The sequence below is a fragment of the Hyalella azteca genome, unplaced genomic scaffold (assembly GCF_000764305.2).
Source record: "Hyalella azteca isolate HAZT.00-mixed unplaced genomic scaffold, Hazt_2.0.2 contig9809, whole genome shotgun sequence".
NCBI classification, from domain to species: Eukaryota; Metazoa; Arthropoda; class Malacostraca; order Amphipoda; family Hyalellidae; genus Hyalella; species Hyalella azteca.
The window spans coordinates 107,148-134,596 of NW_025939869.1; the positions used below are offsets into that span (position 1 = coordinate 107,148).

General features: G+C 34.9%; 2 protein-coding genes and 1 long non-coding RNA gene across 3 annotated transcripts; 2 read left to right on the forward strand and 1 right to left on the reverse strand.

The window, feature by feature from the left end:
• Nucleotides 1-9,969: 9,969 nt before the first annotated feature.
• LOC108677195 lies at nt 9,970-14,276 on the reverse strand. The gene is made up of 4 exons (XR_001931237.2): nt 14,209-14,276; nt 13,479-13,592; nt 13,049-13,110; nt 9,970-12,228 (listed from the first exon to the last, which is right to left on the reverse strand). It is a non-coding gene; the product is annotated as an uncharacterized LOC108677195 (long non-coding RNA).
• A 4,591-nt stretch (nt 14,277-18,867) lies between these two features.
• On the forward strand, nt 18,868-20,001 carry LOC108677218 (lysozyme C). The gene is made up of 2 exons (XM_018165410.2): nt 18,868-18,994; nt 19,859-20,001. Exons 1-2 carry the CDS (start codon nt 18,868-18,870, stop codon nt 19,999-20,001), a joined length of 270 nt encoding a protein of 89 aa, XP_018020899.2.
• Nucleotides 20,002-23,169: 3,168 nt separating this feature from the next.
• On the forward strand, nt 23,170-25,756 carry LOC108677207 (lysozyme c-1). The gene is made up of 5 exons (XM_018165399.2): nt 23,170-23,218; nt 23,614-23,740; nt 24,231-24,319; nt 24,698-24,761; nt 25,277-25,756. The coding sequence occupies exons 2-5, from the start codon at nt 23,614-23,616 to the stop codon at nt 25,417-25,419; spliced, it is 423 nt and encodes a 140-aa protein (XP_018020888.1). The 5' UTR covers nt 23,170-23,218; the 3' UTR covers nt 25,420-25,756.
• Nucleotides 25,757-27,449: the final 1,693 nt, after the last annotated feature.

The window sequence follows — 27,449 nt, forward strand, 5'->3', positions numbered from 1 at the left end:
TAGTACAAAATAATGGGGAATTATTCAACGCCATTTGATCTACAAGAAACCCATTAAAAAAACTTTTTTCTCCCAATGCACTGAAATTTTTTTGAACGACCGTCAAAGTGAAAGCAAAATAAATCTAATCAATTGATCGAAGCGTGCGTGGTATCAATTATTAATTGAGTAATATGAAAACAGTATAATTTTAACATTCCATATTTGTAATCTCAAAGTTCGAAACCCTTTGATAACAAAAAGAGAACCCTCTTAATTCAACCTTCTGATTATCCAGGTATATCAGGTCAAAAATTTAATGAACGAAAACACTCTGTCATGCTTTGATAAATGGAATTATTAATACAGTTAGGTAAATTTTTTTCATAGATTTGTTGTATGCTGCATTGAAGCTCCTCCCTAAACATTAATATTCTCGAGTCTCTCGGCGAGTCTCATTAATATTCACGAGTCTCAATATTCACGCGTCTTCGGTTCTAGCGTTCAGTATTAGGCCAAGTTCAAAGAATTTATCCTATCTGTTCGATGTAAAGTGTTGGCACTGTGTCTACTTCTGAGATCTAAGCCTGCCGCCCCACCGCACTTAGATAAATTAATAGGAAATATTGCCCAAATAGTGATACACTTTCTGCATGTAGCACTAATAAGTCCTTTTGCAGGGCAAAACTGAGTCAGGTTGGCCCACTCGTAGGCAAGAAAGTGCATTGCCATTTTGGCAAAGTTTCTCAAATTTGCGAGCCTAAACCCTGTCTGGGATCACGTGGGCTGATTATTTATTAGTCCCAAAAAATAGCATTCCTTCAAAAAATTTATTCCAAAACAATCCGAGTCAATTTGTTCAGCTCTTCTTAATATTCCATCCTCGAGCGCTGCGTTGGGAACTGAAAGTAATGAAAGGATGTTAATCAACAGAAATTCATTTAGAAACTTGATTGATATATAACAGTGAAAATACTTGACAGCTGAAACATGAAAAAGTGATCCTTGGAATTAATCACGAAGCGTGATCACGAGCACCAATCAGAAGATTGAGAGTGATTGTCACAATTGCTACGCCTTTTTAGCGCATTTTCTCATTTATGGAAAAAATGCACTATTGTGCTCGCCATGTCCGTCTGTCTGTCTGTCTGTCCGTCCGTCCGTCTGTCCGTCTGTCCGTGACCTCAAGTTTTCGTCGGCGAAAAAATGCGCTCTCTGTCACTCACTGCAGTGAGTACTGAGTTATATTTTTTATTAGGTGTGAATCATCTCGACCCAATTTGGCCCAACAAAAGGTGCATCAGTAATACATACAGAAAGTTTGTCGGTCATTGGACAATATTACCAATAATTTGCCTGAGTATACGGTACTAGCTCTGCATGATGCTAGCACAGCATTTAATAATGTTCAGACATTGCAGTCTAAAATAAGAAAAGCAAATAATAACATAAAACAGAAACACTGCTACTCAGAACATCCAAGGTCAATAAAGAAATCTTATGGCGGTCCATGCAAACAGTATAATTTTAACATTCCATATTTGTATACCCACTTTTATAACTATTCAAGTGTCTCAAAGTTCGAAACCCTTTGATAACAAAAAGATTGCTGTCTTAATTCAACCTTTTGATTATTCAGGTATATAAGATCAAAAATTTAATGAATGAAAACACTCTATCATGCTCTGATAAAACGAAATTATTAATATAGTTTGGTAACCTTTTTAGCGCATTTTCTCCTTTATGAAAAAAATGTACTATTGTGCTCGTCATGTCCGTCTGTCTGTCCGTCCGTGATTTCACGTTTTCGTCGACGAGAAAATGCGCTCTCTGTCACTCGCTGCAGTGAGTACTAAGTTATATTTTTTCATAGATTTGTAGTATACTGCACTGAAGTTCCTTCCTAAACATCAATATTCACGAGTCTCTCGTCGCGCACTCGTCTCGATCCTAGCGTTTAGTATTGGTTCAGGTTAAAAGAATTTATCCCATCTGATGTGAAGTGTTGGCGCTGTGTCTACTTCTGAGATCTAAGCCTGGCGCCCCACTGCACTTAGATAAATTAATATGAAATATTGTCCAAATAGTGATACACTTTCTGCATGTAGCACTAATAAGGCCTTTTACAGGGCAAAACTGAGTCAGGTTGGCCCACTCGTAGGCAAGAAAGTACATTGCCATTTTGACAAAGTTTCTCAAATTTTCTAAGTGCGAGCATAAATCCTGTCTGGGGCACCAAGGCTGATGCGCAATCGAGCGTTCAGCCTGGCTTATATTGAGGCGCCTGTCAAACGTAACGATTTCAATACAGCAGAATAAATTTATTTAGATTTATTTCAGGAAATTAATCTTATTCGTGATTACTATTAGACTTGGACCCTCTAGTTACATACCTTTTTTCCGACGGCAAAAATAATTTTCAACCATCGGTTTTTGGTGGTTCATGGCATGTTATTCACCTGTTGGAAAAAATAATTTTTATGGCTATTAAAATGGTGTGTTCATTTAAGTCAATTCTAATTAATTTCGAATTGAAATTAATTTAATTCGTAATTAATTCGAAAAATAAATAATAGTTCAATTGATTTTCTAAATTGTGGAGAAAATTATTTAGATATCTAATTAGACTCCTACGTAAATTTGTCAGTTAACTAAAGAGATCCTTGATTTAGGCAAAAGCAAAAGATGATTTTTCTTGACGGCGAATGTCGAAAAATTAACGCGTCCAGATCAAATGAATCAATACATCTGAATTGACTTGTGGACGGAGTTGTATAACTTTGCAAGAATGGAAATTTTTCATATGTTTGTGAGTTCCAAAACAGAAGTACAAGCTTTTTCTGTGAAATAAAGATTTCGTTATCACTTTCGTACTCCTGACCACTTCACACGACTCCACGTCACCTGAGAGATGCGTCGAAATTGTAAGTAGCAATATTGTTTTCGACGTTGCCGCTGAAAGAAAATAATTTTTTAGAATATTTTTTTTTTTATAATCCAAGAATCTTGATAATCATAACAATTGCCGATGCTGGAGCAAAGAGGGGTTTAAATAAATAGCATAAAACGCAGGTATTTCGCATCTTTCATTTTTTGTTGTTTATTTTCATTAAATTTTAGAGATATGACGAAGCATGTAATAGTGACGTTCAAGCAAACAAAGTTAACATGAATCGAATGAGCCAAGTTAAAATTTGCATAGGCATCAAGTCTCAATATATTTCCAAATTTGTGTATGCATGATCTGCATTGTAAAAGTTGTGTTCATGCATGATCTACAACTAAAGGACTCCGGCGGAAATCCTTGAGGCTACGACTACATAGCCTTTAAAGTCTTTTGAGCGATTTTTCTGTGTTTTTAGCTACAAATTGTAAGAATCTTTGCTCGAATGAGTGACGTTCGGCATCTCAGATGCCCACCCATGTATTCAGTGTGTATATTGCAGTCGATTTGAAGTGTATTTCAATTGTAAGAATCTTTGCTCGAATGAGTGACGTTCGGCATCTCAGATGCCCACCCATGTATTCAGTGTGTATATTGCAGTGTATTTGAAGTGTATTTCAATTCAAGTGAGTATCCTTCAGTATTCAGTATCCTTCAGTATTCAGTATCCTTGAGTATTCAAAATGAGTACCCTTGCAGTATTCTAGGATCATTTGTCAGACATAAAAACCCTCATGGAGCTTAGCAACACCGAGATCTAGCAGCAAAGCAAGAAACAGTTATAAGACAACACCATTTTTGTTCAACGCCTACAAGGAATCCATCATAAAACAATGCTTGATAGGAAGTGGCGAAAGAAATTCTAAACTTCAGAGTATTCTCCATCTTATGCGGGCTCGAGACATCTTCCAATGATTGCCAAAGAGCGGGTGCGGATTGTGACTCCCTCAAATGTGAAAATTCCGTCTTGATATGTCTAACGTATTATCATCATTTAAATTTAGTGCAATATTCCTTACAACTGATGCACATCATCTTCGTTCATGTGGCAATTCATCATGAAATAAGTGCACTCTTTAGTAAATAGCGAGAATACGTACGTAGAATTTCATATAATTAAAAATTAACTCAACAGGCCTCATCTCATTTTATTTAGCAATCAAACTTCTTGGAGAAAGAACATAATACATAAGTTTCATTGAAAATTAATGAAGATTTTCTTTTAAAATTTATAACTAAACCAACTTCAAGACTTTGTTGTTGCTGTTCCAGGGTCAATCGGATTACTGAGCGCGTCGAAAACATCATGGGCTGCTGGCAGAGGAAGAGGATCGATTCTGTCGATGCACAAAAAAAAACAAGTATCCAGGCGTGGAGATTAGGTGATCTTCTATGTATTACCTTATTTTAAACTTTTTTTTGACGAATGTTAATTGGTGCTATTAGATTTTTGCAATTGAAATACTATCAAAAAATAATCTTGAGTGCCATACTGAAGGTAATATATCAAGAATAGTTGCGTGCACTGGGGATTTTTTGAAAACATTTAGCTTAAAAGTCTTTTGCTAAATTTACGAAAAAAAAATCTTCAATGCACTGCGTAACCTTGAGTCACGGCCCAGCTACAGCCTCTCTAGCTGCAAGACAATTTCAAAATCACTCGTTTGGGATTAATCGAATTACACTTCATTGTCACTGGGAGGCTTCAACATTGCATAATAATTTAAAGTATAAAATTCCTAGTCTATATTCCTGGATATCATAGCAAGTCAATGGAAGATTAATTTAATTGATGTACTCGTATATTTTTACCGTCATGCTAAAAACAATGTACTGTAACAGACTCAAATATTTTCCCAAAAGCGAGTCTACAAAATATCCCATCCATTTTCATCGCACCTTAGAATTCGATCCTTGCACTACGAATGTACCTTGCTTCTATTATTTTGCAGTCACGAACTCGTTGAAAATGTTGGCAGAGTACCAGGTTTTGATGCACAATGTTTTGTGTTCTTGTATTTTTCCCCTGTGATCCTCTTAGAAGTTCACAAAGTCTTTTAAAGACTTTGGCCAGTCGAGTGGGAGAGGCGAGATCCCGGCGACTCTCGCTCAAAAGTACAACACCGCACTCAAATTTTCAGGTTTGAGTGTTCAGGGAGAGGCGAGATCTCGGCGGACTCTCACTCAAAAGTACAACGCTGCACTCAAATTTTCAGTTTTGAGTGTTCAGTCCTAACGCTGGAATCCCAACACGTTTCAAATAATGGGAGTTGTCTTCCCGCAGCCACTCATTCTTGAATGTCATATTATAATTATTAAGAAGGTACTCAATCACATGATATAAGTTTTCATTCACCTACTCTCTAACCCATTTTATAAATGTAAAGGATTCTGATCCAGTCAACAAGATCAAATATTTTGTTACTGTACGAACTGAAATAAAAAAAAATTCTCACACATGAAGGTTTAACAAGAAATAAAACTCATTCATGGTTAAGAGTTCAGAGCATCGTGTCTCACGTTCTTACTATAAAATTCATGTAATAGAATGCGCCATTAAGGATAAGGAAATGAGTGAAATGAACACGGAAGAAGCATAAATCGAATTCGTACGAACTTTCGATTTGGCAAAGAAATTTATTCGCAAAAAAATAGACATTATTCGCCCTTTAGTCGTGAAGCAGTAATGTGTGTTTTTGTCAACGTTAACAAAGGTTGGGCCTGCGTTCACTTCAACAAATCTCTTTCACGTTCAAAATTTAACGCCAAAAAAATTCGATTTGTCTTATCAAATATTTTACTTTTCGATTGGAGAAGGAGAAATAATAGTAGTAGGTTATAAAAAATTTTAGAAGTATTTAATTACGTATCGCATTTAAAATTTTTGTTTCTAAAGTGAGATAATTACAGTAAATTTGCGGCAAAAAAGTATTCACACGTCAGTAAAATGAAATACAATTTCATATTTTCGCCCTCTCAATCTTTCAACAAGAAAACAGAGTTGCCAGTTTTCTATAAAAAAATTATCTCACATGCCTTCATTATGAGCACGTAATGAACGTACATTTCCAGCTTAGCATTTCGATATTGAAGAAGAATATCACAATTTTAAATAAGATTAATTACCAGCTCTTGTGAGGAACGAGGGCAGGCAATAAACAGATATTGCCTCGCTCAGATCACTTGCGTTTCTTCAGGCAATTTTTTCTTCCTTAATTGGCAAGGCGATGAGATCGACATTAGTCGAGGCAACGGCTGCAGCCTTCATATTAGACGTGGCAATGGCTGCACTTGACTTGTGTTCTTGTCCTCAATTGTTGCTTCATAATTATTAAGAACATCGTTAAAGAATGACAGTACTTTACACGCAACATAACCCTGTTTTTTTGCAGACATTTTCCAGTTTGCACGAATTTCTTAATTGATTAACAGAAACGGCTTGCGTTTAAGTCCTCTCGTAAGCACACCACTAATACTGTTTATTTTATATATAAGATTTTTTCAGCAAAATATTATCCAGCGCTTCTATACCGTTCATTGTCTCTCACTCTGTAATTTTTCGACCTACTTTCAGAGTTGTTTACAACTCACTAAATACCGCTTATGAGAAACATAGACCTTGTTAAAACTTCGTTAAAAATTAAATGGTGCTAATCGATGAAGAAGTAACCGAAATTTAGAGAGCAGTTATGGGCTGACAAAATTCCACAGAAAGTGACGTATGCAAAAAATTTTAGCGCGAGTGATACTGACTTGTAATAATTTCGATTTATTTTTCTTTAATTGAAATTAGAATTTGTCGAAAAGAAATGTACGCAGGATAAAATTAACGCATTTGATATGAACACAGAATTAAATTAGAAAATTATTTTGCTCAAGACGAATAATCATGCTTTTAAGGGAAAGAAAACCTGGCATCATCCTCAGGCTGCTTGGTGGGGAAATTTTTTAGATTTTCGTGACAAGAGAGACGTCGATACAAGAGTCAAAATACAGAAGGAGCCCTGACTCTTTCACACGATTCGATGAGAGATACTGAGTTTCCCATCACGGCAGGCATTTCCTATTAGCTTCTTGGGACCGCAGGGAGCTTTGAATTTATCGTCGGTTCTTTCCTCGGAAAAATCTGGTAGGCAGCCTCAAAATACGGCTGATATTGGAGCGATAGCGTGAATAGAATGCCCTCTTGGCGGCCATATTCGCTGCCGGAGCTCCTGCAACAAATGCATTAAGCTGGGACTTGCGGGACATTAGTTCAAGGGAAAGTCGAGGATGCTGCACCGAACAGCTGGGCAGGAGTAGACGTGTATTCAATCCTGGAGACTAAAAATCGGAAAAGGGGAGTCCTAACAGAAAATAATGAATTTTTCATCCGTAAATCAGTCAATGAAGGTAATCCTAGACTAGAGCAAACATCGTGAGCTTTATTCCAGTCTTGCCTATAACGTGAACTTTAAGTTGCTGACCTTTTATGAATATACTCAATTGTCGTTTCTAAAGTTAATTCAATAATTGTGTGAGTTCAAGGATATTCTGAAATAAGTATACATTGTTTTCGCTATGCCACTATATTTATACTAAAAAAATGAAAATTGTAAACAGAATTCAGCAAATCAGCTACCTGTCGATTTTTCACCAAGGTTTTACAGAGAATTCCTTAGAAGAAATTCGAAAATTGCAAAACCTTTTGTAAATTAGCAAAACGTATACGGCTTCGCTCCACTCTGTCAACTTAAGGTGTAAACTTTTGAAAAAAATAATGACTTCTATAGGTACACTGGCCGACACTCGTTAATATTGTCTCAATTTCTCGTGACAATTACTCATGAAGCCTGTATCTGTATTAATTACTTTAAAAGTACCAATTACCGTTAGGAACAAATGGTAATACGCCCATATAATCCCAGATTCTCCACTGTTCCATGATTATCCTCAGTTATTTTCTCATAAATTTTAGACGATGACTCATCATCTAAGTAAACTCCAAGTTGTTCGAGAAGGTAAAACAATGGCGTGGCAGCTCTCATGTGAATCACTGATGCAGAACTAAATTTTGAAAAACTGATTGATAGAAAATATGAAATCATAAATATTCTTCAACAAAACGATGCAATGTAGTTGGGAAATATCTTAACATACGATAAATCAAAACTTATCCTTATGCTCTCAGTGTTTAACCGATAACTTTAATGGCAGATAAAAGATTAAATATCCGTATTAATAATATGATATGCATACCTCACATGCATAAGTCGAGGAATTCAACACCGTTGCATTCAGTGATGCAATCAAACGTTTTTCTTTTCAGAGAAACCGTGCATATGCCATGCTCGGGCCAGCTTAGAAATTTAAAATTCTGAAACAGAACAAGAAAATGAAAGCTTTTTAAACATATATTTAACAGTATGTATTTTTCAAAATTTTGCATATTGGATATTAAATCGTACTTAAATAGTTTATTAAATGCTGTCAATTATATGCTGTTTTTCATATATTTAAAATTTAAGCATATAAATGTATGAAGCAACAATTTAAAGTTCAATTCAATCCAATTCAATCATGTTACCCTAATAATTGAAAACATATTGCTACTTCCTTCTTTTGAAAAAATGCAGAAATAGCGTCAATTTCATTGTTTGAGTCGAAATTTCATTTAAATGCTCATATCTAAATTTTTGGGCATGGTAGGAGGTGATGTTTTTGTACGAAACAATGGCCAGATGATTGGCAATCGGGAGAGGCATGAAATCGGATCCTCAAACTCAAACCACTGGCCGTAGTGGGTCTTTTTTGGAGGAGATTTACAGTAGGCATGTATGATAACTTGCTCGCGAAAGGGCTATTAGACTGAAATTCTTTATTTTTGGGGTAAAAATTTCAACCCCTATCTATTTTTCAACCCCTATCTATTAAAGTCAACTTACTAATAAGCAATATTAATCAAGTGATTTCAGATATCATTCTGTAATTACTGTAAACAATCGATGCGATCACATTGTTTTTTTAGCGCATTTCCTCATTTATGGAAAAAAGGCGCTATTGTGCTCGTCATGTCCGTCTGTCCGTGACTTCACGGACAGACGGACGAGAAAATGTGCTTTCCGTCACTCACTGCAGTGAGTACTGATCTAATTTCTTAGAGTATTCACTGATGAATGCAGTGGAATAAAAAGCGTGACGCTGCGACGCAGGTAGATATATTTGTACGCTCGCAACACAAAAGCAGGTTGGACGTGCAAGTAACGGCGCCCAGCGAACGGCTATGACACAAACTCGGATTGCATCGATCAAGAGTTTTTCCCAGACTCTACACAAGAGGCTTTATTTTGGTGAGAACAAAGAATGATCACTACCATCACATGGGCGCAAGAAAGCCTCAATAAATGTTAAGAAAATTTGCGACGAGATTTGCAAATGATTATTTGGATGCAATTGTATAACATTGCTTCTACAAAAACTTAAACTTAAACGAAATCGTCAATGATGTTTTCGAGAAATTCAAGGAAGTACCATCCTGAGAAAGTTAATTAGAACAATGAAAGATACCTGACGATATCGAATGTATTTTTTTTAAATTAACTAAAGCTTCACATGAACACCAACTATATAAGCTATGAACTCCAGAAAAATAGAACACAGTCCAGCCCGCTCCAGCTGAGCTTCAACACTAAAAAGAATCAGTTTTTCAATCCAAATGTTGATGAATTTTTTTAATATTCAATTTGATTATGACATAGCGATCTCGGCGCCGAAGTGTAGGCCTGATGTGGCCTATCATCTTCAAACCAGTACCACAAGAACTTTTTTCAACAACAGTACTATGAGAACTGTTCTCAGGGCTTTGAATATAACTGTACTAAAATTCAGATGTGAATTCATCAAAATTATATTCAAGCAAAGTTGTTTACAATTTTATTTGAAATTGACCAAAAAAACATTTTCTACCGCTCCTACAATAAATTTCATAAAAAATTACATTTGTGGGAGTGACTACTCTAAAATAAGTATTTCATTCATATCGACAAATAAAACCAACAAAATTGAATCATTTCATGTACTCAGTCTATCAGAAAGAAAAAACTTTCACAATTGATATTCATATTACAAATTTCAGTTCACAAGCAGAAGCCGATTTTTCGTATTTGTTTGAGGTATCATGTAGGACATCTCTATTCACAAGAGTCTCGACGAGCACCAGTACAATGAAATTAATTTATTTTCCTACATAAAGTGATGAACAGCTTCATTATCGACCGCCGACCAGTAACACAAGATTCTTTTAATCTCAGTTCTCTTTCAATAGTTTAATAGTGAATTTTATTACTTGCATTAATAATTAATTATTATTTAAATTAATTACTAAAGTCCTCTTTGGACAGGATCGATAAAGATTAATTAAGGAAGTTATATTGTACGGTATTCACAATAGAATGCTAACTGATTACTCGTATAGTGTCATGATAAAGGGAGTTCTTACAATACTTCGAATAAATTTGTTTCCATTCATCACAATCTACCTAAACATAAGGCAAAGTTCAATTTTAATGAATTGTGAGTCGCTCAGACGGGGAACAAAAACGAGAATAAAGTTCGACTCGACCAAAAAAAATGGGAATAAAGTTCGACTCGACCAATCATGAAATGTGACTTTTACTTAGCATTTAATTCTATTTTGCTGAATTAAAACTTAAGTTGCTTAAAATATAATATCGCAACGTTCAATAAAATTCCAGGTTCATTTGTTGCGCAAACGCACAGATATATAAATTTGCATGCACTCAGAAATATTATTGAGTCATTTTGACCAAACATTGACACACACCATCCGCACGTAGCACTGATACGCCCAGTTTTCGGAAGAAACTGAGTCTGTATGACACACAAAAGGTTAAAAAGTCGATAGCTATTTGACAAGTCACGTGTACATAGAAGTTCCATGCGTATTACTTACACGCAAACCCGCTTTAACCGATCTGAACGATTATGAAGGAGTCTAAATCCTAACGTCAACTAAATGCTTACAAAATTTTTCAGATGCACAGCACCAGGTTTCAAACAAACACACAGAGACTATAAAATTTAAAACTCATGATATCCCCTCAGCAATTAAAATCATCTTTTTTTAATGCATCCCAAAAAACTCCATTGAAATGGCTACCAGACAAGGAAAAAATGAGTTCGTACATTATTTATTCTTAACTTTAATTCTTTTAAAATTGCACATGGGTTAATTTATTTACTAATTATTCTTTAACGCATAATCAGTCATTTGCAGTTGGCCTGAAACTGTAAACTGTACTCTTAGCGTAAACTGTTGAAAGTACGTGGTTAAAATAATGTATTGCCTAAAACAACAGTTACAATAAAATGCGGTTGGTATAAAATTATGAAAATATATTAGAATGACTAATAAATTTATATTTTAGTCATCGACAGCATAAATACTTAAATTCTACAAGCATGTTGTTTTTTCTCATTTTACCAGCAGAAAAATGAACCTTTGTACTCGACAATCTCAACAGGGAGTCTAAAAATAAGCAGACGCTGACGATAAAGCTTGAAACGTCCCAGCCTGATGACAGCAGAGATTAAGTAATGCATAACAAAATTAAAATTGTCGGCAATTTGTAATAGGCGTATAAACTATATCAGGTTGAATGCATCTTTTCTCGATTTAATTACTTCAATTTGGATTGGAATAATTTAATTTAAAATTTATTTTATATAAAATTAAAAACTTGTACGGCTTCAATAATCATTGTTTGTCAGAAAAGCCTTCGCTGAAAAACTAAGGAATATCTCTAACTTAATCTTATCTTTAGACGCCATTTACATTTAGGCTTTAACAGCCGTTTAAGAACCGAAATCGATCCCTCACAATTAAGAGAGACAGACACATTTTCTTCCGCTTTATTAACACACTTCAGTTTAAAACGAATTTGATTAAAACGACACCAATTGAAATTTTCCTAATATACCAAATACTACTGGCCTTGCGTAAATTTAAGAGGTCATTTTAATTATTCTAGCCAATGAAAGTTTATTGCATATTCAAATTGTATTTTCAGGGTGAAAATACTGATGAACATACGGAAATAGTCACGTGGGCTGATTATTTATTAGTCTCAAAAAATATTATTCCTTCAAAAAATGTATGGAATATTCACGTGGGTTGATTATTTATCAGTAGAATATATTATATAGTACCAAAAAATAGTATTCCTTCAAAAAATTTATACCAAAACAATCCGAGTCGATTTGTTCAGCTCTTCTTAATATTCCATCCTCGAGCGCTGCGTTGGGAACTGAAAGTAATGAAAGGATGTTAATCAACAGAAATTCATTAGTAACTTGATTGATATTTGACAGTGGAAATACTTGACAGTTGAAACATGAAAAAGTGGTCCTTGGAATTAATCACGAAGCATGATCACGAGCAATAATCAGAAGATTGAGTGATTGTCACAATTGCTATGCATTTTTTGTTAGGTGTGAATCATCTCGACACAATTTGGCCCAACAAAAGGTGCATCAGTAATACATACAGAAAGTTTGTCGGTCATTGGACAATATTACCAATCATTTGCCTGAGTATACGAGACTAGCTCTGCATGATGCTAGCATAGCATTTAATAATGTTAAGACATTGCAGTCTAAAATAAGAAGAACAAATAATATAAAACAGAACACTGCTACTCAGAACATCCAAGGTCAATAAAGAAATCTTATGGCGGTCCCTCTAAGGTAGGATAGACTGGAGTAAATAAATATAAAATGGAAATTATTTATAAATTAATTGGAACAATGCTGCTAGTATACCGTCAATAAGACGTAAGTCGCTACTCAGCAGCGTCTGCTCTTAACTCGCCGCTAGTCATTAAAAACGGTATATTTCTTGTCAGAATTACTGGCGTCAGCGACAATGTTAGTGGCAATGACGATAAATGCAATCTACTCGAGCGCTGGTTATCAATTTTTTCATAAATAGCAAGAGGAACACCTTGTTTTGAATGGGGATCTAATGGACATGACGCAAGACAATATTCGAATTTCAACATGTATATGCTAAAAAATTAAATTCCCCAATTCATAACATTTTTAATAACTTTCGCTATTGACTCTCACCAAGTCTTCTCGGTTGTGGATGCAGCTGATTGCAGTAGCTGCTTCAAAGGTTTGCCTGGGGACTGGAGAGAAATACGTAAAATTTACGACTTTTTATTTCGCTTACACTGAGAGATTTTTTTTTTCACACCAGTAAGTTAAACGCATACTAAAATACTTATTTCGTTGACCTAATAAATTTTCAAACAGTTCATGTTTAAAAAAAATGTTTATAACATTTTAATGTAACTTAATCATTATAAATTTATCTCTCCAAGAAAATCTCTAAGTCTAAATCCTAAATCCGAATGTTGATATTGTGTCATAGGAAACTCAGATATGTCATATACTGATATAAGCTTATTAAAACAAGTACTTGAAGAAATTGATTTACCCAATCAAATTAATAAATTATGTTATATTCCGAACTCAACATGTACAGGACACTTACATTAATAGGCGCAGATATCGACATTCGTTGAACGTTTTCTTCAGTGGGACTTCCACTTGGAGCTTTAGATGCCCAGTACGAACCCCAGCCGTGCGGCGAACCAACTGAACGCATCTGACTCATCGACGCAAAAAATTAGCATATGCGCTGAGAAATCAACATATGCGCTAAATGCGGCGAACCAACTGAACGCATCTGACTCATCGACGCAGAAAAAAATCAACATATGCGCTAAGATATCAACATATGCGCTAAAAACTCAACAAGGGTGCTAAAAAATCAACATATGCGTTGAAAAATCAACATCTGCGCTCCAGTCGTGCGGTGAACCAACTAACACATCTGACTCATCGACGCAGAAAAAAATCAATATAGGGGCTAAAAAAATATTCAGATTCTCTAAGTCTAACTATAAAATATAACGCAAGCAGACAACTGTATAACATGGATGTTTGTACGGGAGAATGCCACAAACTATAAGGGGGTTATCATATTCAATTTTTAAATTACGGACTCGCCACGCTTGTTGCCATGCAAAACATTTACACAAGGTTTATATAAGGCAAACTATATAAATAAGTCACATGTCATTCATGAACTATAATATGAAATATTTAACTTAAACTTATGCTCACTGATGAATATAAATGGAATGTTAATATCGATTCTAGATCGCCATGCTGAAGGCCGCGCATTCCACGATTACAATGAAGCTCAATAACTTGCTTACCTTGAGAGCCTTGGGACAACTTTACGCAGTGAGATGTGAAGAAGAACTGTGGCAACATAGGACTTGCCTCCTTATATACATTGGCTCTCACTTGACATTGCTGAACAGGATAGCGAATCCTACTGGTAGCAGGACAAAAACATGAAATTTAAAGGGATCCTTCAGAGAATCTTGCTTACGTCGTTTGCAATCTGCTCGTCCAATTTCGTGGAACTTGTTAGGCGTCGTTTTACTTAAGAAGCTCCAGTTCGTTCAACTAATCAATTTTCCAATATAATTGGAATTCAAAACATAATAAATAAAAAACTCGAATAAATCGGGCAAGAGATAAGAATGCAAATGGGTTCATCAAAGTCGAGAGTAGAGCTTTTTGTGAGCTCGCTCGGTTGCAGTGGAAAATTCCATCTAGAAAGCAAATAATTTCATTTGCTCTCTAGACCGAAAATTGGTCTCCTGAGTTTGTGATATTAAATTTTCTTCTGAATGCATCACCAGCATTTGCACGTCTAGTGAATAGTGACCATACAAAATTATATCTATGTATAAATCATTGAACTAAATCTTACGTCTAAATCATTTTGTCATGGTAACATTAAATAACCTCAGCTTTATACTGTTTTAAAGGAAAGAATCACATTTTTTTTGCTATTAGCTCTAAAAAAAAGTTTGAAGTATCCATGATGACGCTTGTCTAACAAGCTCACGGTCGTTTCACATCGATAAAAAATAAAAAGTCCTCGGCAACAAAGAGGTTTAGCATAGTTGCCGCACAACTAGCAGGAACCGGCTCAGTTTTCTATGAACAAGTGTTAAAAAAAATTATTATTCTATGAATAGACGACCTCTAAGGAGAACCGGGAGTAACTGCGCAAGATGTTTTGCCTCTTTTTTGATGTACCTAACTTGTATTTTAATTTTCTATATTATTTTTAAAGTGCCAGTTTGTTTCAAGAATTGGTTTGGCACATTCGTTTTCTACGCAGAAAACGATACTTTTTAAGGGTTCAAAGAAAATATGTATTTAAAACTGTAACGGACAGCAAAACGCCAACGTATAATAGCGGTATATAATATAATAGCGATTTCAGCGTTCATAAGTCTCCTAAATTATGTTGTTTTATAAAGATGTGACAATAAAACCAAATAATTGAGCACCTAAACGAGCAATCAGGAAATTTTATGCTAATTAATAGTCTTCGACAAAACAAACATCAACAAAGTAATAGCTACAATCTTTCACTACAGACAGGATACTTGTGAGATATTTTGAAAAGTTTAACACTCCATTGAAACCTAATTAATCAGACATATCAACCACTCCCGAGAATTCTCATGACTGGCGTTGAGAGTGAACGCGCTGAAACCAATACGTACTAAGCTGTCGTTCTTCATTGAAGGCATGTACGACGTAATCTTCAACCTTCAGCATAGGTTAACTCTTAGCTATTCATGGTTAAAGTTCCTATTCGAGAAACATCGTAGCCTGTCCATAATCCTGAAGTTATTCTAATTCCCATGGAAGAGAACTAAACAATTCCCCGTAGTCTGTCCATAATCCTAAATTTATTCTAATTCCCGTGGAAGATAACTAAACATGTCCCCGTTCCCTCTACATAAACCTTATTTTATCCTTATTGTTGTAAAAGTTAAATAAACAAGTCAGCTTGAGTCCTTAATAAAAGCTTTACACGATGTGTCACTTTCCCCTTGTGTTATTCCTTCGAAAATACCATTGTTATTTCCAACTCATTTCGCTTGAATGGACGGATAACCACAAAAAAAAAAACACTGAAATACTTTATGTTTCAGAATGTTGAAATACTTTATCTTTACTAAAGAACAAATTTAATAGAAGAATGAGCTCAAACTTTCCAGTAATGAAACTTGCGTACAACTTAGATCACTGGCTTCTGGGAAAGAATAAAATATAGATTCATTAATAATATATTCATGTATATACAGAAAAAATTACACGTGTGAGAGTGATAACAATTTTCCCACTCCTGCTGTGTGATATCGACTTAATTTGAAATATGCTATAAAACTTGAAGAGAATTACCGTCCATTAAAAAATATACACAAGCTCTCATTGCAAGTCAGGAGCTAATGAGGTTAGTGGTCCATCCAAAGGACATCTCAAGCACCCAAATTAACTGCAGTATCGCATTGATAACCCCGTTTTAACATAATGTGTTTGACTCTACTTTAATTCCTGTGTCGCCGCGTGTTCTTGACATCGTCAGACCTGCGGCAACTGATTAAATCACAAGAAAGTGCACGTTAAGTGCCTAAATTTGTTTAAATATCTTTAGAAAACATCTGTTGAGAACATCGTGTTGTTTTACATTTATGAGTTCTTGGACTACGGTTGAACGAAATTTTTTTGGATGAGTTTGTAAAATATTTCGCTTGAATTCTATGGATGAATTTTCGTGCTTGCACTTTATTCAATGACTGAAATTTTTTATGTTGTTATTTACTATAAAATATCAAGCGTTTATTATGCAGATTACCTACCTTCGCAGAACTGAAGCTCTGAACACGAGATAAATTACATTTTTCATAAAGTTTCTTTCATAAGCAAGGATTCGCTAATATACCATAACGAAACTAGCGCGAATATTTTAACTTTTAGTTTATACTCCTTACTTTAGATAAAAAATCTTTTTAATATTACTCATGTATTACCCAATCATATACCTGAAGCGTGTCATTTTCTCTTACACACAGCGTTGCACTTTACTGAAATCAGGAATATTCTCGATTTAATTTGATACCGCGCATGACATAACATTAAAAAGTGATATGGAACCTATACTATTACACTCAGAAAAATATAATGCCTATATTGTTCGATTAGTGACACACACTCTCTACAAGTAACCCCGATTTACCGGGCCATACCTGGTCAGGATGATCCACATAGGGGCAAAAAGTGTATCGATTTTTGGACAAACTGTCGCTCATTGCTGTGAGTGTAGGCGGTCTTGCATGAAGCCTTACCACCGCAGCTCAGCAGCCGTGGTGGTTAGGTAAACACGCATGCCTAATGAAGGCAGACTCAACTGTACGTATTAGCTTTAGCATACATTACGAATCTGTTGCCATGCAGAGTATGTTTATACCATTTGTGCAGGTCATCCTAGGAATTCCCCAACGGCATTTCTGTTCTGATTGCGCTATGGATTGTTTTTGTTTTACATTTATTGCAGTAAAACTGCTTAATAAATTAGCTGCAAGCTTCTGCAGCCTTGCGTAAATTAAGAGTGTTTGCATACTAATTATAACCCGTGAAAATAAGTATTGGATACTAAATTCACAGCTCATTTCAAGAGATCAGTAAGTAAATTATTTCGTTGAAATGAGAAAATTTTTTAATCCATACCTCCTTAAAAATTTGATAGTCAATGAGATTTCATAAACCTCCGTAAGGTTCAGTGATTCAGCAGTTTAACGTACGATGAGTCAGATCAAATAAACGTCATTTCCAGTCCTTGATATCTTTCTGGGCCTTTTATTCCGTGTTACGAAGATTCGTGGAAAAAATAAATTAAAATAGGAATGAATTTTTTAATGGTTTTCTAGCGCCAAAATTTCTGCAAATTAATTATCCAGGTCACGCACACGTGCCATAAAGATATAAGTTTTGTTTTCTACCTGAAGATAATGCGGAGTTTGTTGGTATCTTTATCTGCAGTAAGGATGATAGAAGCCAAATGTTGTGAGAACATTTATTACAATCGCAATTATGCTCAAAACAAGGCAAATGTTTCACTCCCATCCTAGAGATAAACCAAACAAATACATGAAAAAGTTATAGTGAGTGTCTACGAAGTGTGTATTAATACCTCGTAGGACAATAATTTGCATATAAATAAAAACTTTTAAATAAATTGAGATTCAAAATTTCAGAACTCCCTTGCCCGACAAACTTTGTCACGAGTTACTATAGCTAATAATTTATTGTTCAAATTAAGCAAAATGATGTCATTATCTGGCATAACCTTGAACGCTGCTTTTAGATAATCGTTGTTTATGGCAAGAAATTCAACCGTAAACAATTCATGATGATTATAGTCAAGTTATCTCACCAGCCTATTGAATTATGTTGCAAAATACTGCATTCAATGTATAGTTATTCAAAGAATACTCAAAATTTTCATGGTCTTGAATGAACATGAATGTTACCATTGCTGTAATAAGAAAACTACGTATCATTTAAAGTATATTGAGGTCAAATATATTAAGGTTGGGTTGTGAGTACGAGCAGGTGAATGTCCTGCAATTCATGCTGTTGTTTTATACTCGCGAGAAATGCCAGCTGATTCATGCACACATTACGGCCTAGGCGTAATATATATATATATATATATATATATATATAAAGATGTGAGAACCAAGTACATCTACATCAGCTCGTTGCACCATCCAGCATTACATCAGAACTAATGTAACTATCTCAGGCATTCAGAATTTACTGCAAAAACGTTGTCGCTTAGGTAGGTTCTGTCATGTAATACATATAACGTTCTAATATCAATACATGTGATACATTGAGAATATTTTGATAATATATGCAAATTTAAAATAGTTTATATGAATTAGAATAATGTATTAAACTCTGGTCCCTAATTCCTTACACTTGTGTTCATTCCCCAGATGCGTTCTCTATTGCTGTTGTTGGCGCTGAGCGCCGCGCTGACGCAAGGCTACGTCTACGAGCGCTGCGAGCTCGCCAGGGAGCTTCTCAACACCTACGGCTTCCCGAGGAGTGAACTCGGCGATTGTGGGTGTTATAAATGCTCGTCTGTTGGTAGCCGCAGATATTGTGTATTTTAATGCGATGAAATCCGAATAAAAGGGTAAATTCTATATATCAGCTGACATAAAATTGTGCCAATGATTATGTCATTTGGGTCGATGACCGATTCTAAGCCTCTCGACCACCTTGCCGATTTCGACTAAAAAAATTATAATCACTGGATGAAGTTTTTAAATTAACGTTGTTGTTAATCATTCATACCAACAACTAAAAGAAACAAATCCAAAAGCATCAAAACTGAATATTTCTCACATCTTATTCCTAAATTTTCAATTTTTTTTCTCAGTTTCTCTTAGAATGACTTTGACTTCAAAGGATTTTTCCTCAATGAAAGCAACTCGCTTATAGCAAGACACATTTACTGAATGTTATGGAGGACCTTTGTAATTAATTCATTGCCAAAAATAAAATAACGATCTCTGGTGTCAGATACCAGTGATGTTTTATCATCGATTTACCGTTATACAAATTGCGGTACCACGGAGCATCTCATCTCCTTGATAGCATAGGACTTCTTGACGTCGCTTTGAATAAAAAATGTATAGAAGTTTTAGGTCAAACATTTTTTTTTAACACATTACCAGATCTGCGTTTCTATTAGGATATTTATAGATGCCATAAGCATTCAATTTAAATTTACTGATTGTGTTTTTCATTCATTTTCATTGTAACAGACCTGATCGATAACAATATCAGCGATTATTATATATAATCTACGCACGTCACGGATTCAGCGCCTGGTACGGTTCTATCAGGATATTTATGGATGCCGTAATCATTCAATTTAAATTTACTAATTGTGTTTTTCATTCATTTTCACAACAACAGACCTGATCGATAACGATATCAGCGACGATGTTGCGTGCGCGGATATAATCTACGCACGTCATGGGTTCAGCGCCTGGTACGGCTGGCTGAACCACTGCCAGGGAACCAACACCGAGAGCTACGTTGCTGACTGCGGTGTCTAAACTATTTTCCTTATTAAATGAAAACTGAGTTAAATTCTTGACTGCTCCCTGCATTTTCATAGTGAAAATTACCTTTTATGTTGCAAAATTAATTTCAGATATTTCAATTATACAAAACTGAATTCGGTGTTGTGTTTCAATCTTTCCAAAAATATGATTTCTATTTAACGAGCATACACGATTCATCATTTTAATTCAATTTTCGCAAAAATTATCTAGAAATAATAACTTTCATTTTTTACATTCAAGAAAATTTATCGCTGATCTGCGAAATCAACCCATACAAAGACCTAATACGACAAGTAGAATCAAAAATGTTTGTTAAAAATAACTGTGTGAAATGCGGCGGTCTCCCTAACCCATTGAATCAAATTTAACTTATTATAAACACAACTTTGAACTAACTTATACCACTGATGATATGGAAGAAATGAGCTTCATTTCTGAAATTGATGCTTAGGTTCGAAGTTTTAAGTTCTCTACATGAATTTGTAGACATTTCTTTGGAAAAGTTCTTCGCTCTTCATCCTGTCCCTCACAAATGCCAATTCCGAAGGAACGGAAGAGCATGCAAAATTTGAAGACAGAATTTACGAAGCAGGTTATTAAAAAAACTGCCGGTAAACTGAATGTTTCAGCATACATCTTTGTAGTTAATAGTTACACGTATGGTGCATCCTTCTGATACATTAAATAAATAAAATTGTAGTCAAATTTTCCTTGATCTTTAATATCGAATAAGTGGACGAAAAACTTCATAGCCCGCGCACCATATTGCGCATGGCGCCACCTTCCTAGGACTAATGGCCGCCACGTGGCGCGCAATTCAAATAAGTAAGTTCCCGCGCCGCACCCTGTATTTAATGATTAATTTCAAAATTCAAGTCGTTGAAAAATAAAATTACATTTTACTGTTGATTATCAGCCTTATACGAGAAGCTATGTTTTCGCTCTAATGCTGTGCAGTCGTCAAACAACCACTTTTGATAGCGTTTAGTGTTCGATATTGAGTTGAATATGAGAGCATGGAACGTTGGATCGATCACCGATATACTTATTGGCTTTACAAAATAATGAATTTACATTATTATTCATCTTAGCAAACTCTTCCACTCGACTCACATGAGTCAATGATCTCGAAAAAGCAAATGAGTAAAGGATGCAAAGAAACGCGTGGCTCAGAAACTAATTATATTATTTATTGCATAAAAACTGAACTCTTCAAGACGAAAAGCTTCTCGTGCACATCGAAGCAGCGGCAAACATTTTGAGAACGTCAGAACTGTCTGAGTGCCGCCACGAGGCTAGCAAAGAGTTCATGCCTGCAAAAGTTTCAAACTAGGTTCAAGAAAATGAGATGGATCGCGTAACTAGTTACATATATGAATAATACAAGGTGCAGAGTTCTGGAAGCTGTAATTAAAGATTTACGTGGCATTTAGTAAAAGCACGGCATCGACTTTTAAAGTTCACAAGTGCCAGAATCGTGAAGTACGTCATCACAAAATATTCATAAACTCATTAAACCAAAATTAGAAGACCGACCGGCATGATATCTGGAGGACGAAATTCTTAACGTTGGAAATCTTATCGTCGTCAGTTAATTTGCATTTAGAAATAGGAAACATTGTTATCACTTCAGTGGCGTGCCTATTAAACATATTTAATGAAATTATTTATCAACATATGACCTTATAATTTTGTTGTCTTGGCTAAAGGTAAAGGGAACTAAAGAATATGTTGATGAAAAAATAGATATTAAGTAAAATTAGATACCCCTTGGGACAGTACTACATGCAGAGGAAATAAAGATAAGAACTGAATTGATAGAAATGGGAATAAATGAATTGATAAATAATTTATATCCACATGATTTGATAGAGGGGGTTATTGAACGGCCTTTGTTGATCAGCAACTTTGGTGAGTGGTCATTAAATAACCGTTTATCAACTCAGATTCAAAATCAATCAAAGCTCTGGGGGATCCCAAAACACGGCGATTAATCTTTTTTTAATCTAAAAATGTAATGAGAGATCATAAATTGATTGATTTTGATCTTAAGATTATTTTGCATGCCAATTAATTGTTAATTTTAGATCCCCCCACCATTTGTTGGTCTCCAATATTCGACAATCGTTTTTATATAGGATAAAGCACGGGTTATTCTGTTACGATTTTCCTTGATGATAAGTTCGAGAACAGATTGCATAAATGTTATTTTATAATGCTTTCACATATCTATGCAGATTAAATGGGAAGGCATCATCTGCAAATGAAAACAGCGCTCTTATATTTTTTGCAATGTCATGCTTATGTTTTTTGCAATGTCACATATAAGATATTTTCCTATATAGGGGCTTAATTATTCAAAATTCTGATCGCAGGTGAATCTGAAAACAATTATAACGTTTAAAAATTTTTTCGTGTGTGGAATTTTGTATTATTAAGGCATAATAATTTTATGCGTTTACTTGATATATTTTAAATTTAACTTTATCTTCTACAAAAAATTTACCTGAATTCATTAAATAAACTGAACGGCATTTCAATACGTGCTGCTAAATAGAACCTACTATAATACGAATTGATCCAAGGATATGTATAATTCAATTTGAGAAACTTAATACGTTTTCAATTTTGTCCAAGGCATCAAGCTTTTTAGTGTCTGTTCGTGATTTTTGATTCAGTGACGTGAGTAATTTCATTTTATCTAATAGTCACCGAACAATCGTCGAAAAATTTTTTGTGCTTGGTTATGTTGTAGCTTTATTATTAATAATGTAAAATTTATGTAGACAATTTCTTCAGTAACATTTCCTCCTAAACTTTTATTCCCGTTTAGTTGCTCCAAAATAGTAAGCTCTCTTAATCAGTGTGCGGCCGTTTACCTGCATTGTTACCTGTTGCTCTCATGAAAATAATCAAGTGTGCTGCTTGTTCCCTCTTTACAAAGACATTATACTCAAATTACAATTGTATTTTACCAGGTTAAATAAATCAAACTTCTCAACACACAAACGCCCTACATCTAGTTTAAGCCAGTTAGCCTGGGTTCTTCATATATATTCGTTAAAGTTTTTATCAGGGAAGTATGAGAACATATCAGCAGGCACCGATGAGAGTTCTTGCACTGGACTTTTTGCAAGGATATATAAGTCGAGCCTTTCAGTACATTATCATAGTTTCTTGCAAACAATAACTCGGTACCCAGCTAAAGGTAAGCTTAATTTATAATTTCTTTTGAGAAAACTTGAATTACTTGGTATCGTCGCATCACTTAAACTTAGGAGGCTCAGGAATAATCTTTGGAATTGGTGTTATATAATTAGTTGTATTCGTCGATTGTCTTTTCTTTTTCAACCAGAAAAAGTCAACTTCATCGAAAAAAAATCAATTTAAATTAATAAAACTTATTTACATTATTCGAAAGACTTCGAAAAAAACATCAAACAAAATTTCAGAGTGTTTTTCGATAAAAAATCAAAGGTTCAATGATATAACGAATTTCGGTAATATCTAAGAGTTCTATAATGTAAATATTCAATGATATAACGAGTTTAACAAATAAATAAATGCGATACCTAATTCCTCACACTTGTGTTCATTCCCCAGATGCGTTCTCTGTTGCTGTTGCTGGCGCTGAGCGCCGCGCTAACGCAAGGCTACGTCTACGAGCGCTGCGAGCTCGCCAGAGTCCTCTACAGAGACTATAACTTCTCGCGCGCTAACCTCGGCGACTGTTAGTGACTCCATTAATGTCGTTTTGCTTTAATATCTCAATACCTACGTTACATTGAAGATATTTGGAACTTTCTTGACTCTTCCTTTGCTTTTAAATTTTTCGTGAACTTGCTATTTGAGCAGACAATTGTATCTCTGTACCTTCAATGTATGAGGCTTCAATTCTAATTAAAAACATTTTACTGTTTTCGTCTGAAAGCGTTTTGATCGTTTTTAGTGCAATTTCTAATTTATGTAAAAAATGCGCTTTGTGCTCGTCATGTCAGTCTGTCTGTCCGTCTGTCTGTCTGTCGGTCCGTCTATCTGTCCGTCTGTCTGTCCGTCTGTCTGTCCGTCTGTCCGTGACTTCAAGTTTTCGTCGACGAGAAAACGCGCTCTCTGTCACTCACTGCAGTGAGTACTCAGTTATATTTTTTGTCGCCAAGTTATCCTTCCCTCTTGTCAGTTTTCACCTGTAGTTCATATAAATTTATTCTGTATTTTTACAGGGGTTTGCCTCGTGCAATGGGAGAGCAGCTACAACACCAGGGCCACCAACACCAACACCGACCACAGCGTCGACTACGGTCTCTTCATGGTGAGATGACAAGCAATGTTTTATTTATCTTTATGCTTACCTATTCTGAATACCGACATACTATTGTTTAAATAAAACGCTTTGAGGAGTTATTTCTGGAGTAAAGTCCCAACTGTACTCTGATGTAAGTTATAGTTAAATTTAGGAAAACATTGGAACAAAAATAGTATGTTTAAGGATCTATAGTGTTTAGAAAAATTTATTCAAATGTAAGCTATCAACATAGTTTCATTGCTTCAATTTTTACATTAAAAATAATTTTCAAATAAGAACATTAGATAAGAACCGGGGTACGAGTTTATGTACTAACACGTAACAATTTTTAATGATCTAAATTATTTAATTTACTAAATAATATAAATCATTAATCTTCTTCAGATTAACGACTACTATTGGTGCTACTCCAGTTCCCCCTACGCCGACTGCAACGTTGCTTGCTCGGGTTGGTTAAAAATTAATTAATTAATTATTTAAATAATTCATTATTTCTTTAAATGATTATTTATTAATCTAATTTACTTTACTAATTACTTATTTATTCATTAATTTAACTGATTATTTATATATTTATTTAATTAACTATTTCTTTATTTAATTAATTGTTACTGTGATCAATTTTATATTTTCTACTTAATTAATTATTTCATAAGGCTTTTATTTAATTCTATTATTGAAATTTTAATTTGAAGTCACAGACCTCCGTAGGTATCCAACACATTATGGAAAAACCAATATAAAACAATGTGAAACTAAAGCATCAACTTGCCGTTGATTCTGCGTCGGTGAGCCATGTAATAACTATTTTGTAAATGAGAATGACCAAATGAGGTTTTTTTCTTTTTCTTTAGAACAATTCCACGTATCATATTTCTTGTAATCATATCGAAGAACAAAAAAAGCTCGTAAATTATTGCATCTGATGGTGGTCATATCTAAAGTTTATTTGTTTTCGTGCAGCTTTAATCAACGACGACATTGACGACGATGTGTCGTGCGCCGTGCTCATTCAGTCCCGTCAGGGCTTCGCTGCGTGGTATGGCTGGCAGAACCACTGCAAGGGACACGACGTCGAGTCTTACGTCTCCGACTGTAATCTCTAAATTACGGTCGCCATACCTTCAGTGAGCTTCTACATCAGATATAATTATTAACAGAAATGTTTTTCTTCAATAAATAGTACGTGGTGATTTAGAATTCGAAGATATATGATTTGAGAAATTGTATCACTTTAGAATAAAACGTGGTCATCTCAACTCCAGCCATATTTTATTTAAAAATTAATGCCAACTTGAAATTCGTGCGTCGCATAGCCATCTCTGGGTTTGTGATTTCCATTTAAAGATTCTTAAATAAAAAAAATACATAAACCTGGAGCTCTTCCGCCGGATTGGTTTGAGTAGTTCTATTATCATTTCCAATTAAAAAATGACATCCGAACATTGGCTTCAATTCTTGCCCTTTAAACTTCCAGTCCAGCACCTCTGACATTCCTTTAAAATAAGGAAAATCCACCACAATTTTCAGTCGTTATTCATTACTGAACTGAGTTCGATAGCTAGGTATTTTTCAGTCTTGAAATTATTTGCACAGGCTGGCAGCAATGATCAAAAAATTCATATGCATTCGATTGTCCGCTAAATTAAACCATAATACGAAGAAAAAATGGCGTATTAAAATAATAAGATATATGCGGACGTATGTACAAAATATGATCGAAACGCTACATTTATAAGATTTACAATATCACAAAATAATTAAATTAAACGGTCTAACCTAAGAGGCCACAAAACACGATATTTGATTGTCTGGCTAGCGAATGCAGCGGGAAAATGCATGCTTGCCAGCAACGTCTTAAAAATTCAAGTCCCTTCCTAGATACTCAAACATAAGTCAACGGCTCAAAAATAATCTTGAATCCCTATTGAAATCGTATATTATAAAACTGAAGTATTATTTAACAATGAAAGTGCTGGTTTACCAAAGTCCGAAATACTTTTTAATTTTCCCATAATACTAGAAAATTGTTTCTATGCAAACTCGCATGTAGGGTAAAATGGGGCAAAGGGACCACTGTGGGTCACGGGCCCATAGCAAGTTTTCCGCTAAGTATGGCAGATATTGGTCCGTGTTCTCTACCACCGGTCGACAGATTCACTGGGCTGAAGTGTGTGGCTCTACGTTTTGCTAAGAGTTTGCGTTATTAAGTTACTTGCAAATAACTGTTTTAGCCCAGATAAAAGTTTTTTTGCCGCTAAATAAAACTTTTTGATTACTGTAGATGAAGCTTTTGAAAGTACTGTGAATTATAATATTTTGAAAGTATTATAGGGATAAATTTGACTTCAAGTTCAAACTTTTAAAATAGAATGGTGACGCAATATAAATTGAAATGATACCTAGTGGGGCAACGGGCCCACGCGTATCGCTGGGCTAAGCGCCCATGGTGGGCTCATTACCCCTCGGTGAAGTCTTGTGTTATACATCTTTAGATTTGCCTCAATGCGCTCTACAAAACTATGACTAGCATTATGAACTACAAATTATACTTCATATTGCATGATTTTGTAATTTGTCGCTTCAAGGCAGCTGATTCTAGTTTCTAAATATTTATGACACGTTATCTTTCTTTCACACTTACAAAATAATGCGCAATAATAAAAGGAAGACCAATATAGCAACTATTCTCAAACTGAACTCCAGAATATCTTGGAGAAAATTAAGAATGGCAAATTGCCAATATTTCAAATTACCAGGAGAACGTTGCATCGGCTCAGAGACGGCAAGATGAAGCAACCTGGAATTCTTTATTTAGGAAGATACGAGAAATCCATCCCTGAAGATACGGAAGTGGCAATAGCAACGCGCATTAAAGATGAGAAAAAAAAGAAGCTTTGACTGACATTCTCCTCAAGAATGTGAGGAGAATTGAAATCATTGTTGCTGAACGACAATATAAAAATAAAAATCGCATTCCTCAACCAACAACTTTGGCACGAGTTGTTGACTCGTGCCACTACTAAAATTCGTTGCTGAACGTTGATTTCAGCCAACATCAATGAGCCAAAAGTTGACGAGTTTTTATGGTGTTGGCTGATATCAGGAGTAGGTACGAATTCCCTTCACATAGTAT

Bases quoted from the DNA above. Each gene is read 5' to 3' on its own strand.
- LOC108677207 (XM_018165399.2), top strand. From the start codon at position 23,614: ATGCGTTCTCTGTTGCTGTTGCTGGCGCTGAGCGCCGCGCTAACGCAA. The intron at 23,741-24,230 runs GTTAGTGACTCC...GTATTTTTACAG, and splicing joins GCGCGCTAACCTCGGCGACT to GGGTTTGCCTCGTGCAATGG. The intron at 24,320-24,697 runs GTGAGATGACAA...AATCTTCTTCAG, and splicing joins TCGACTACGGTCTCTTCATG to ATTAACGACTACTATTGGTG.
- LOC108677218 (XM_018165410.2), top strand. From the start codon at position 18,868: ATGCGTTCTCTATTGCTGTTGTTGGCGCTGAGCGCCGCGCTGACGCAA. The intron at 18,995-19,858 runs GTGGGTGTTATA...TCACAACAACAG, and splicing joins GAGGAGTGAACTCGGCGATT to ACCTGATCGATAACGATATC.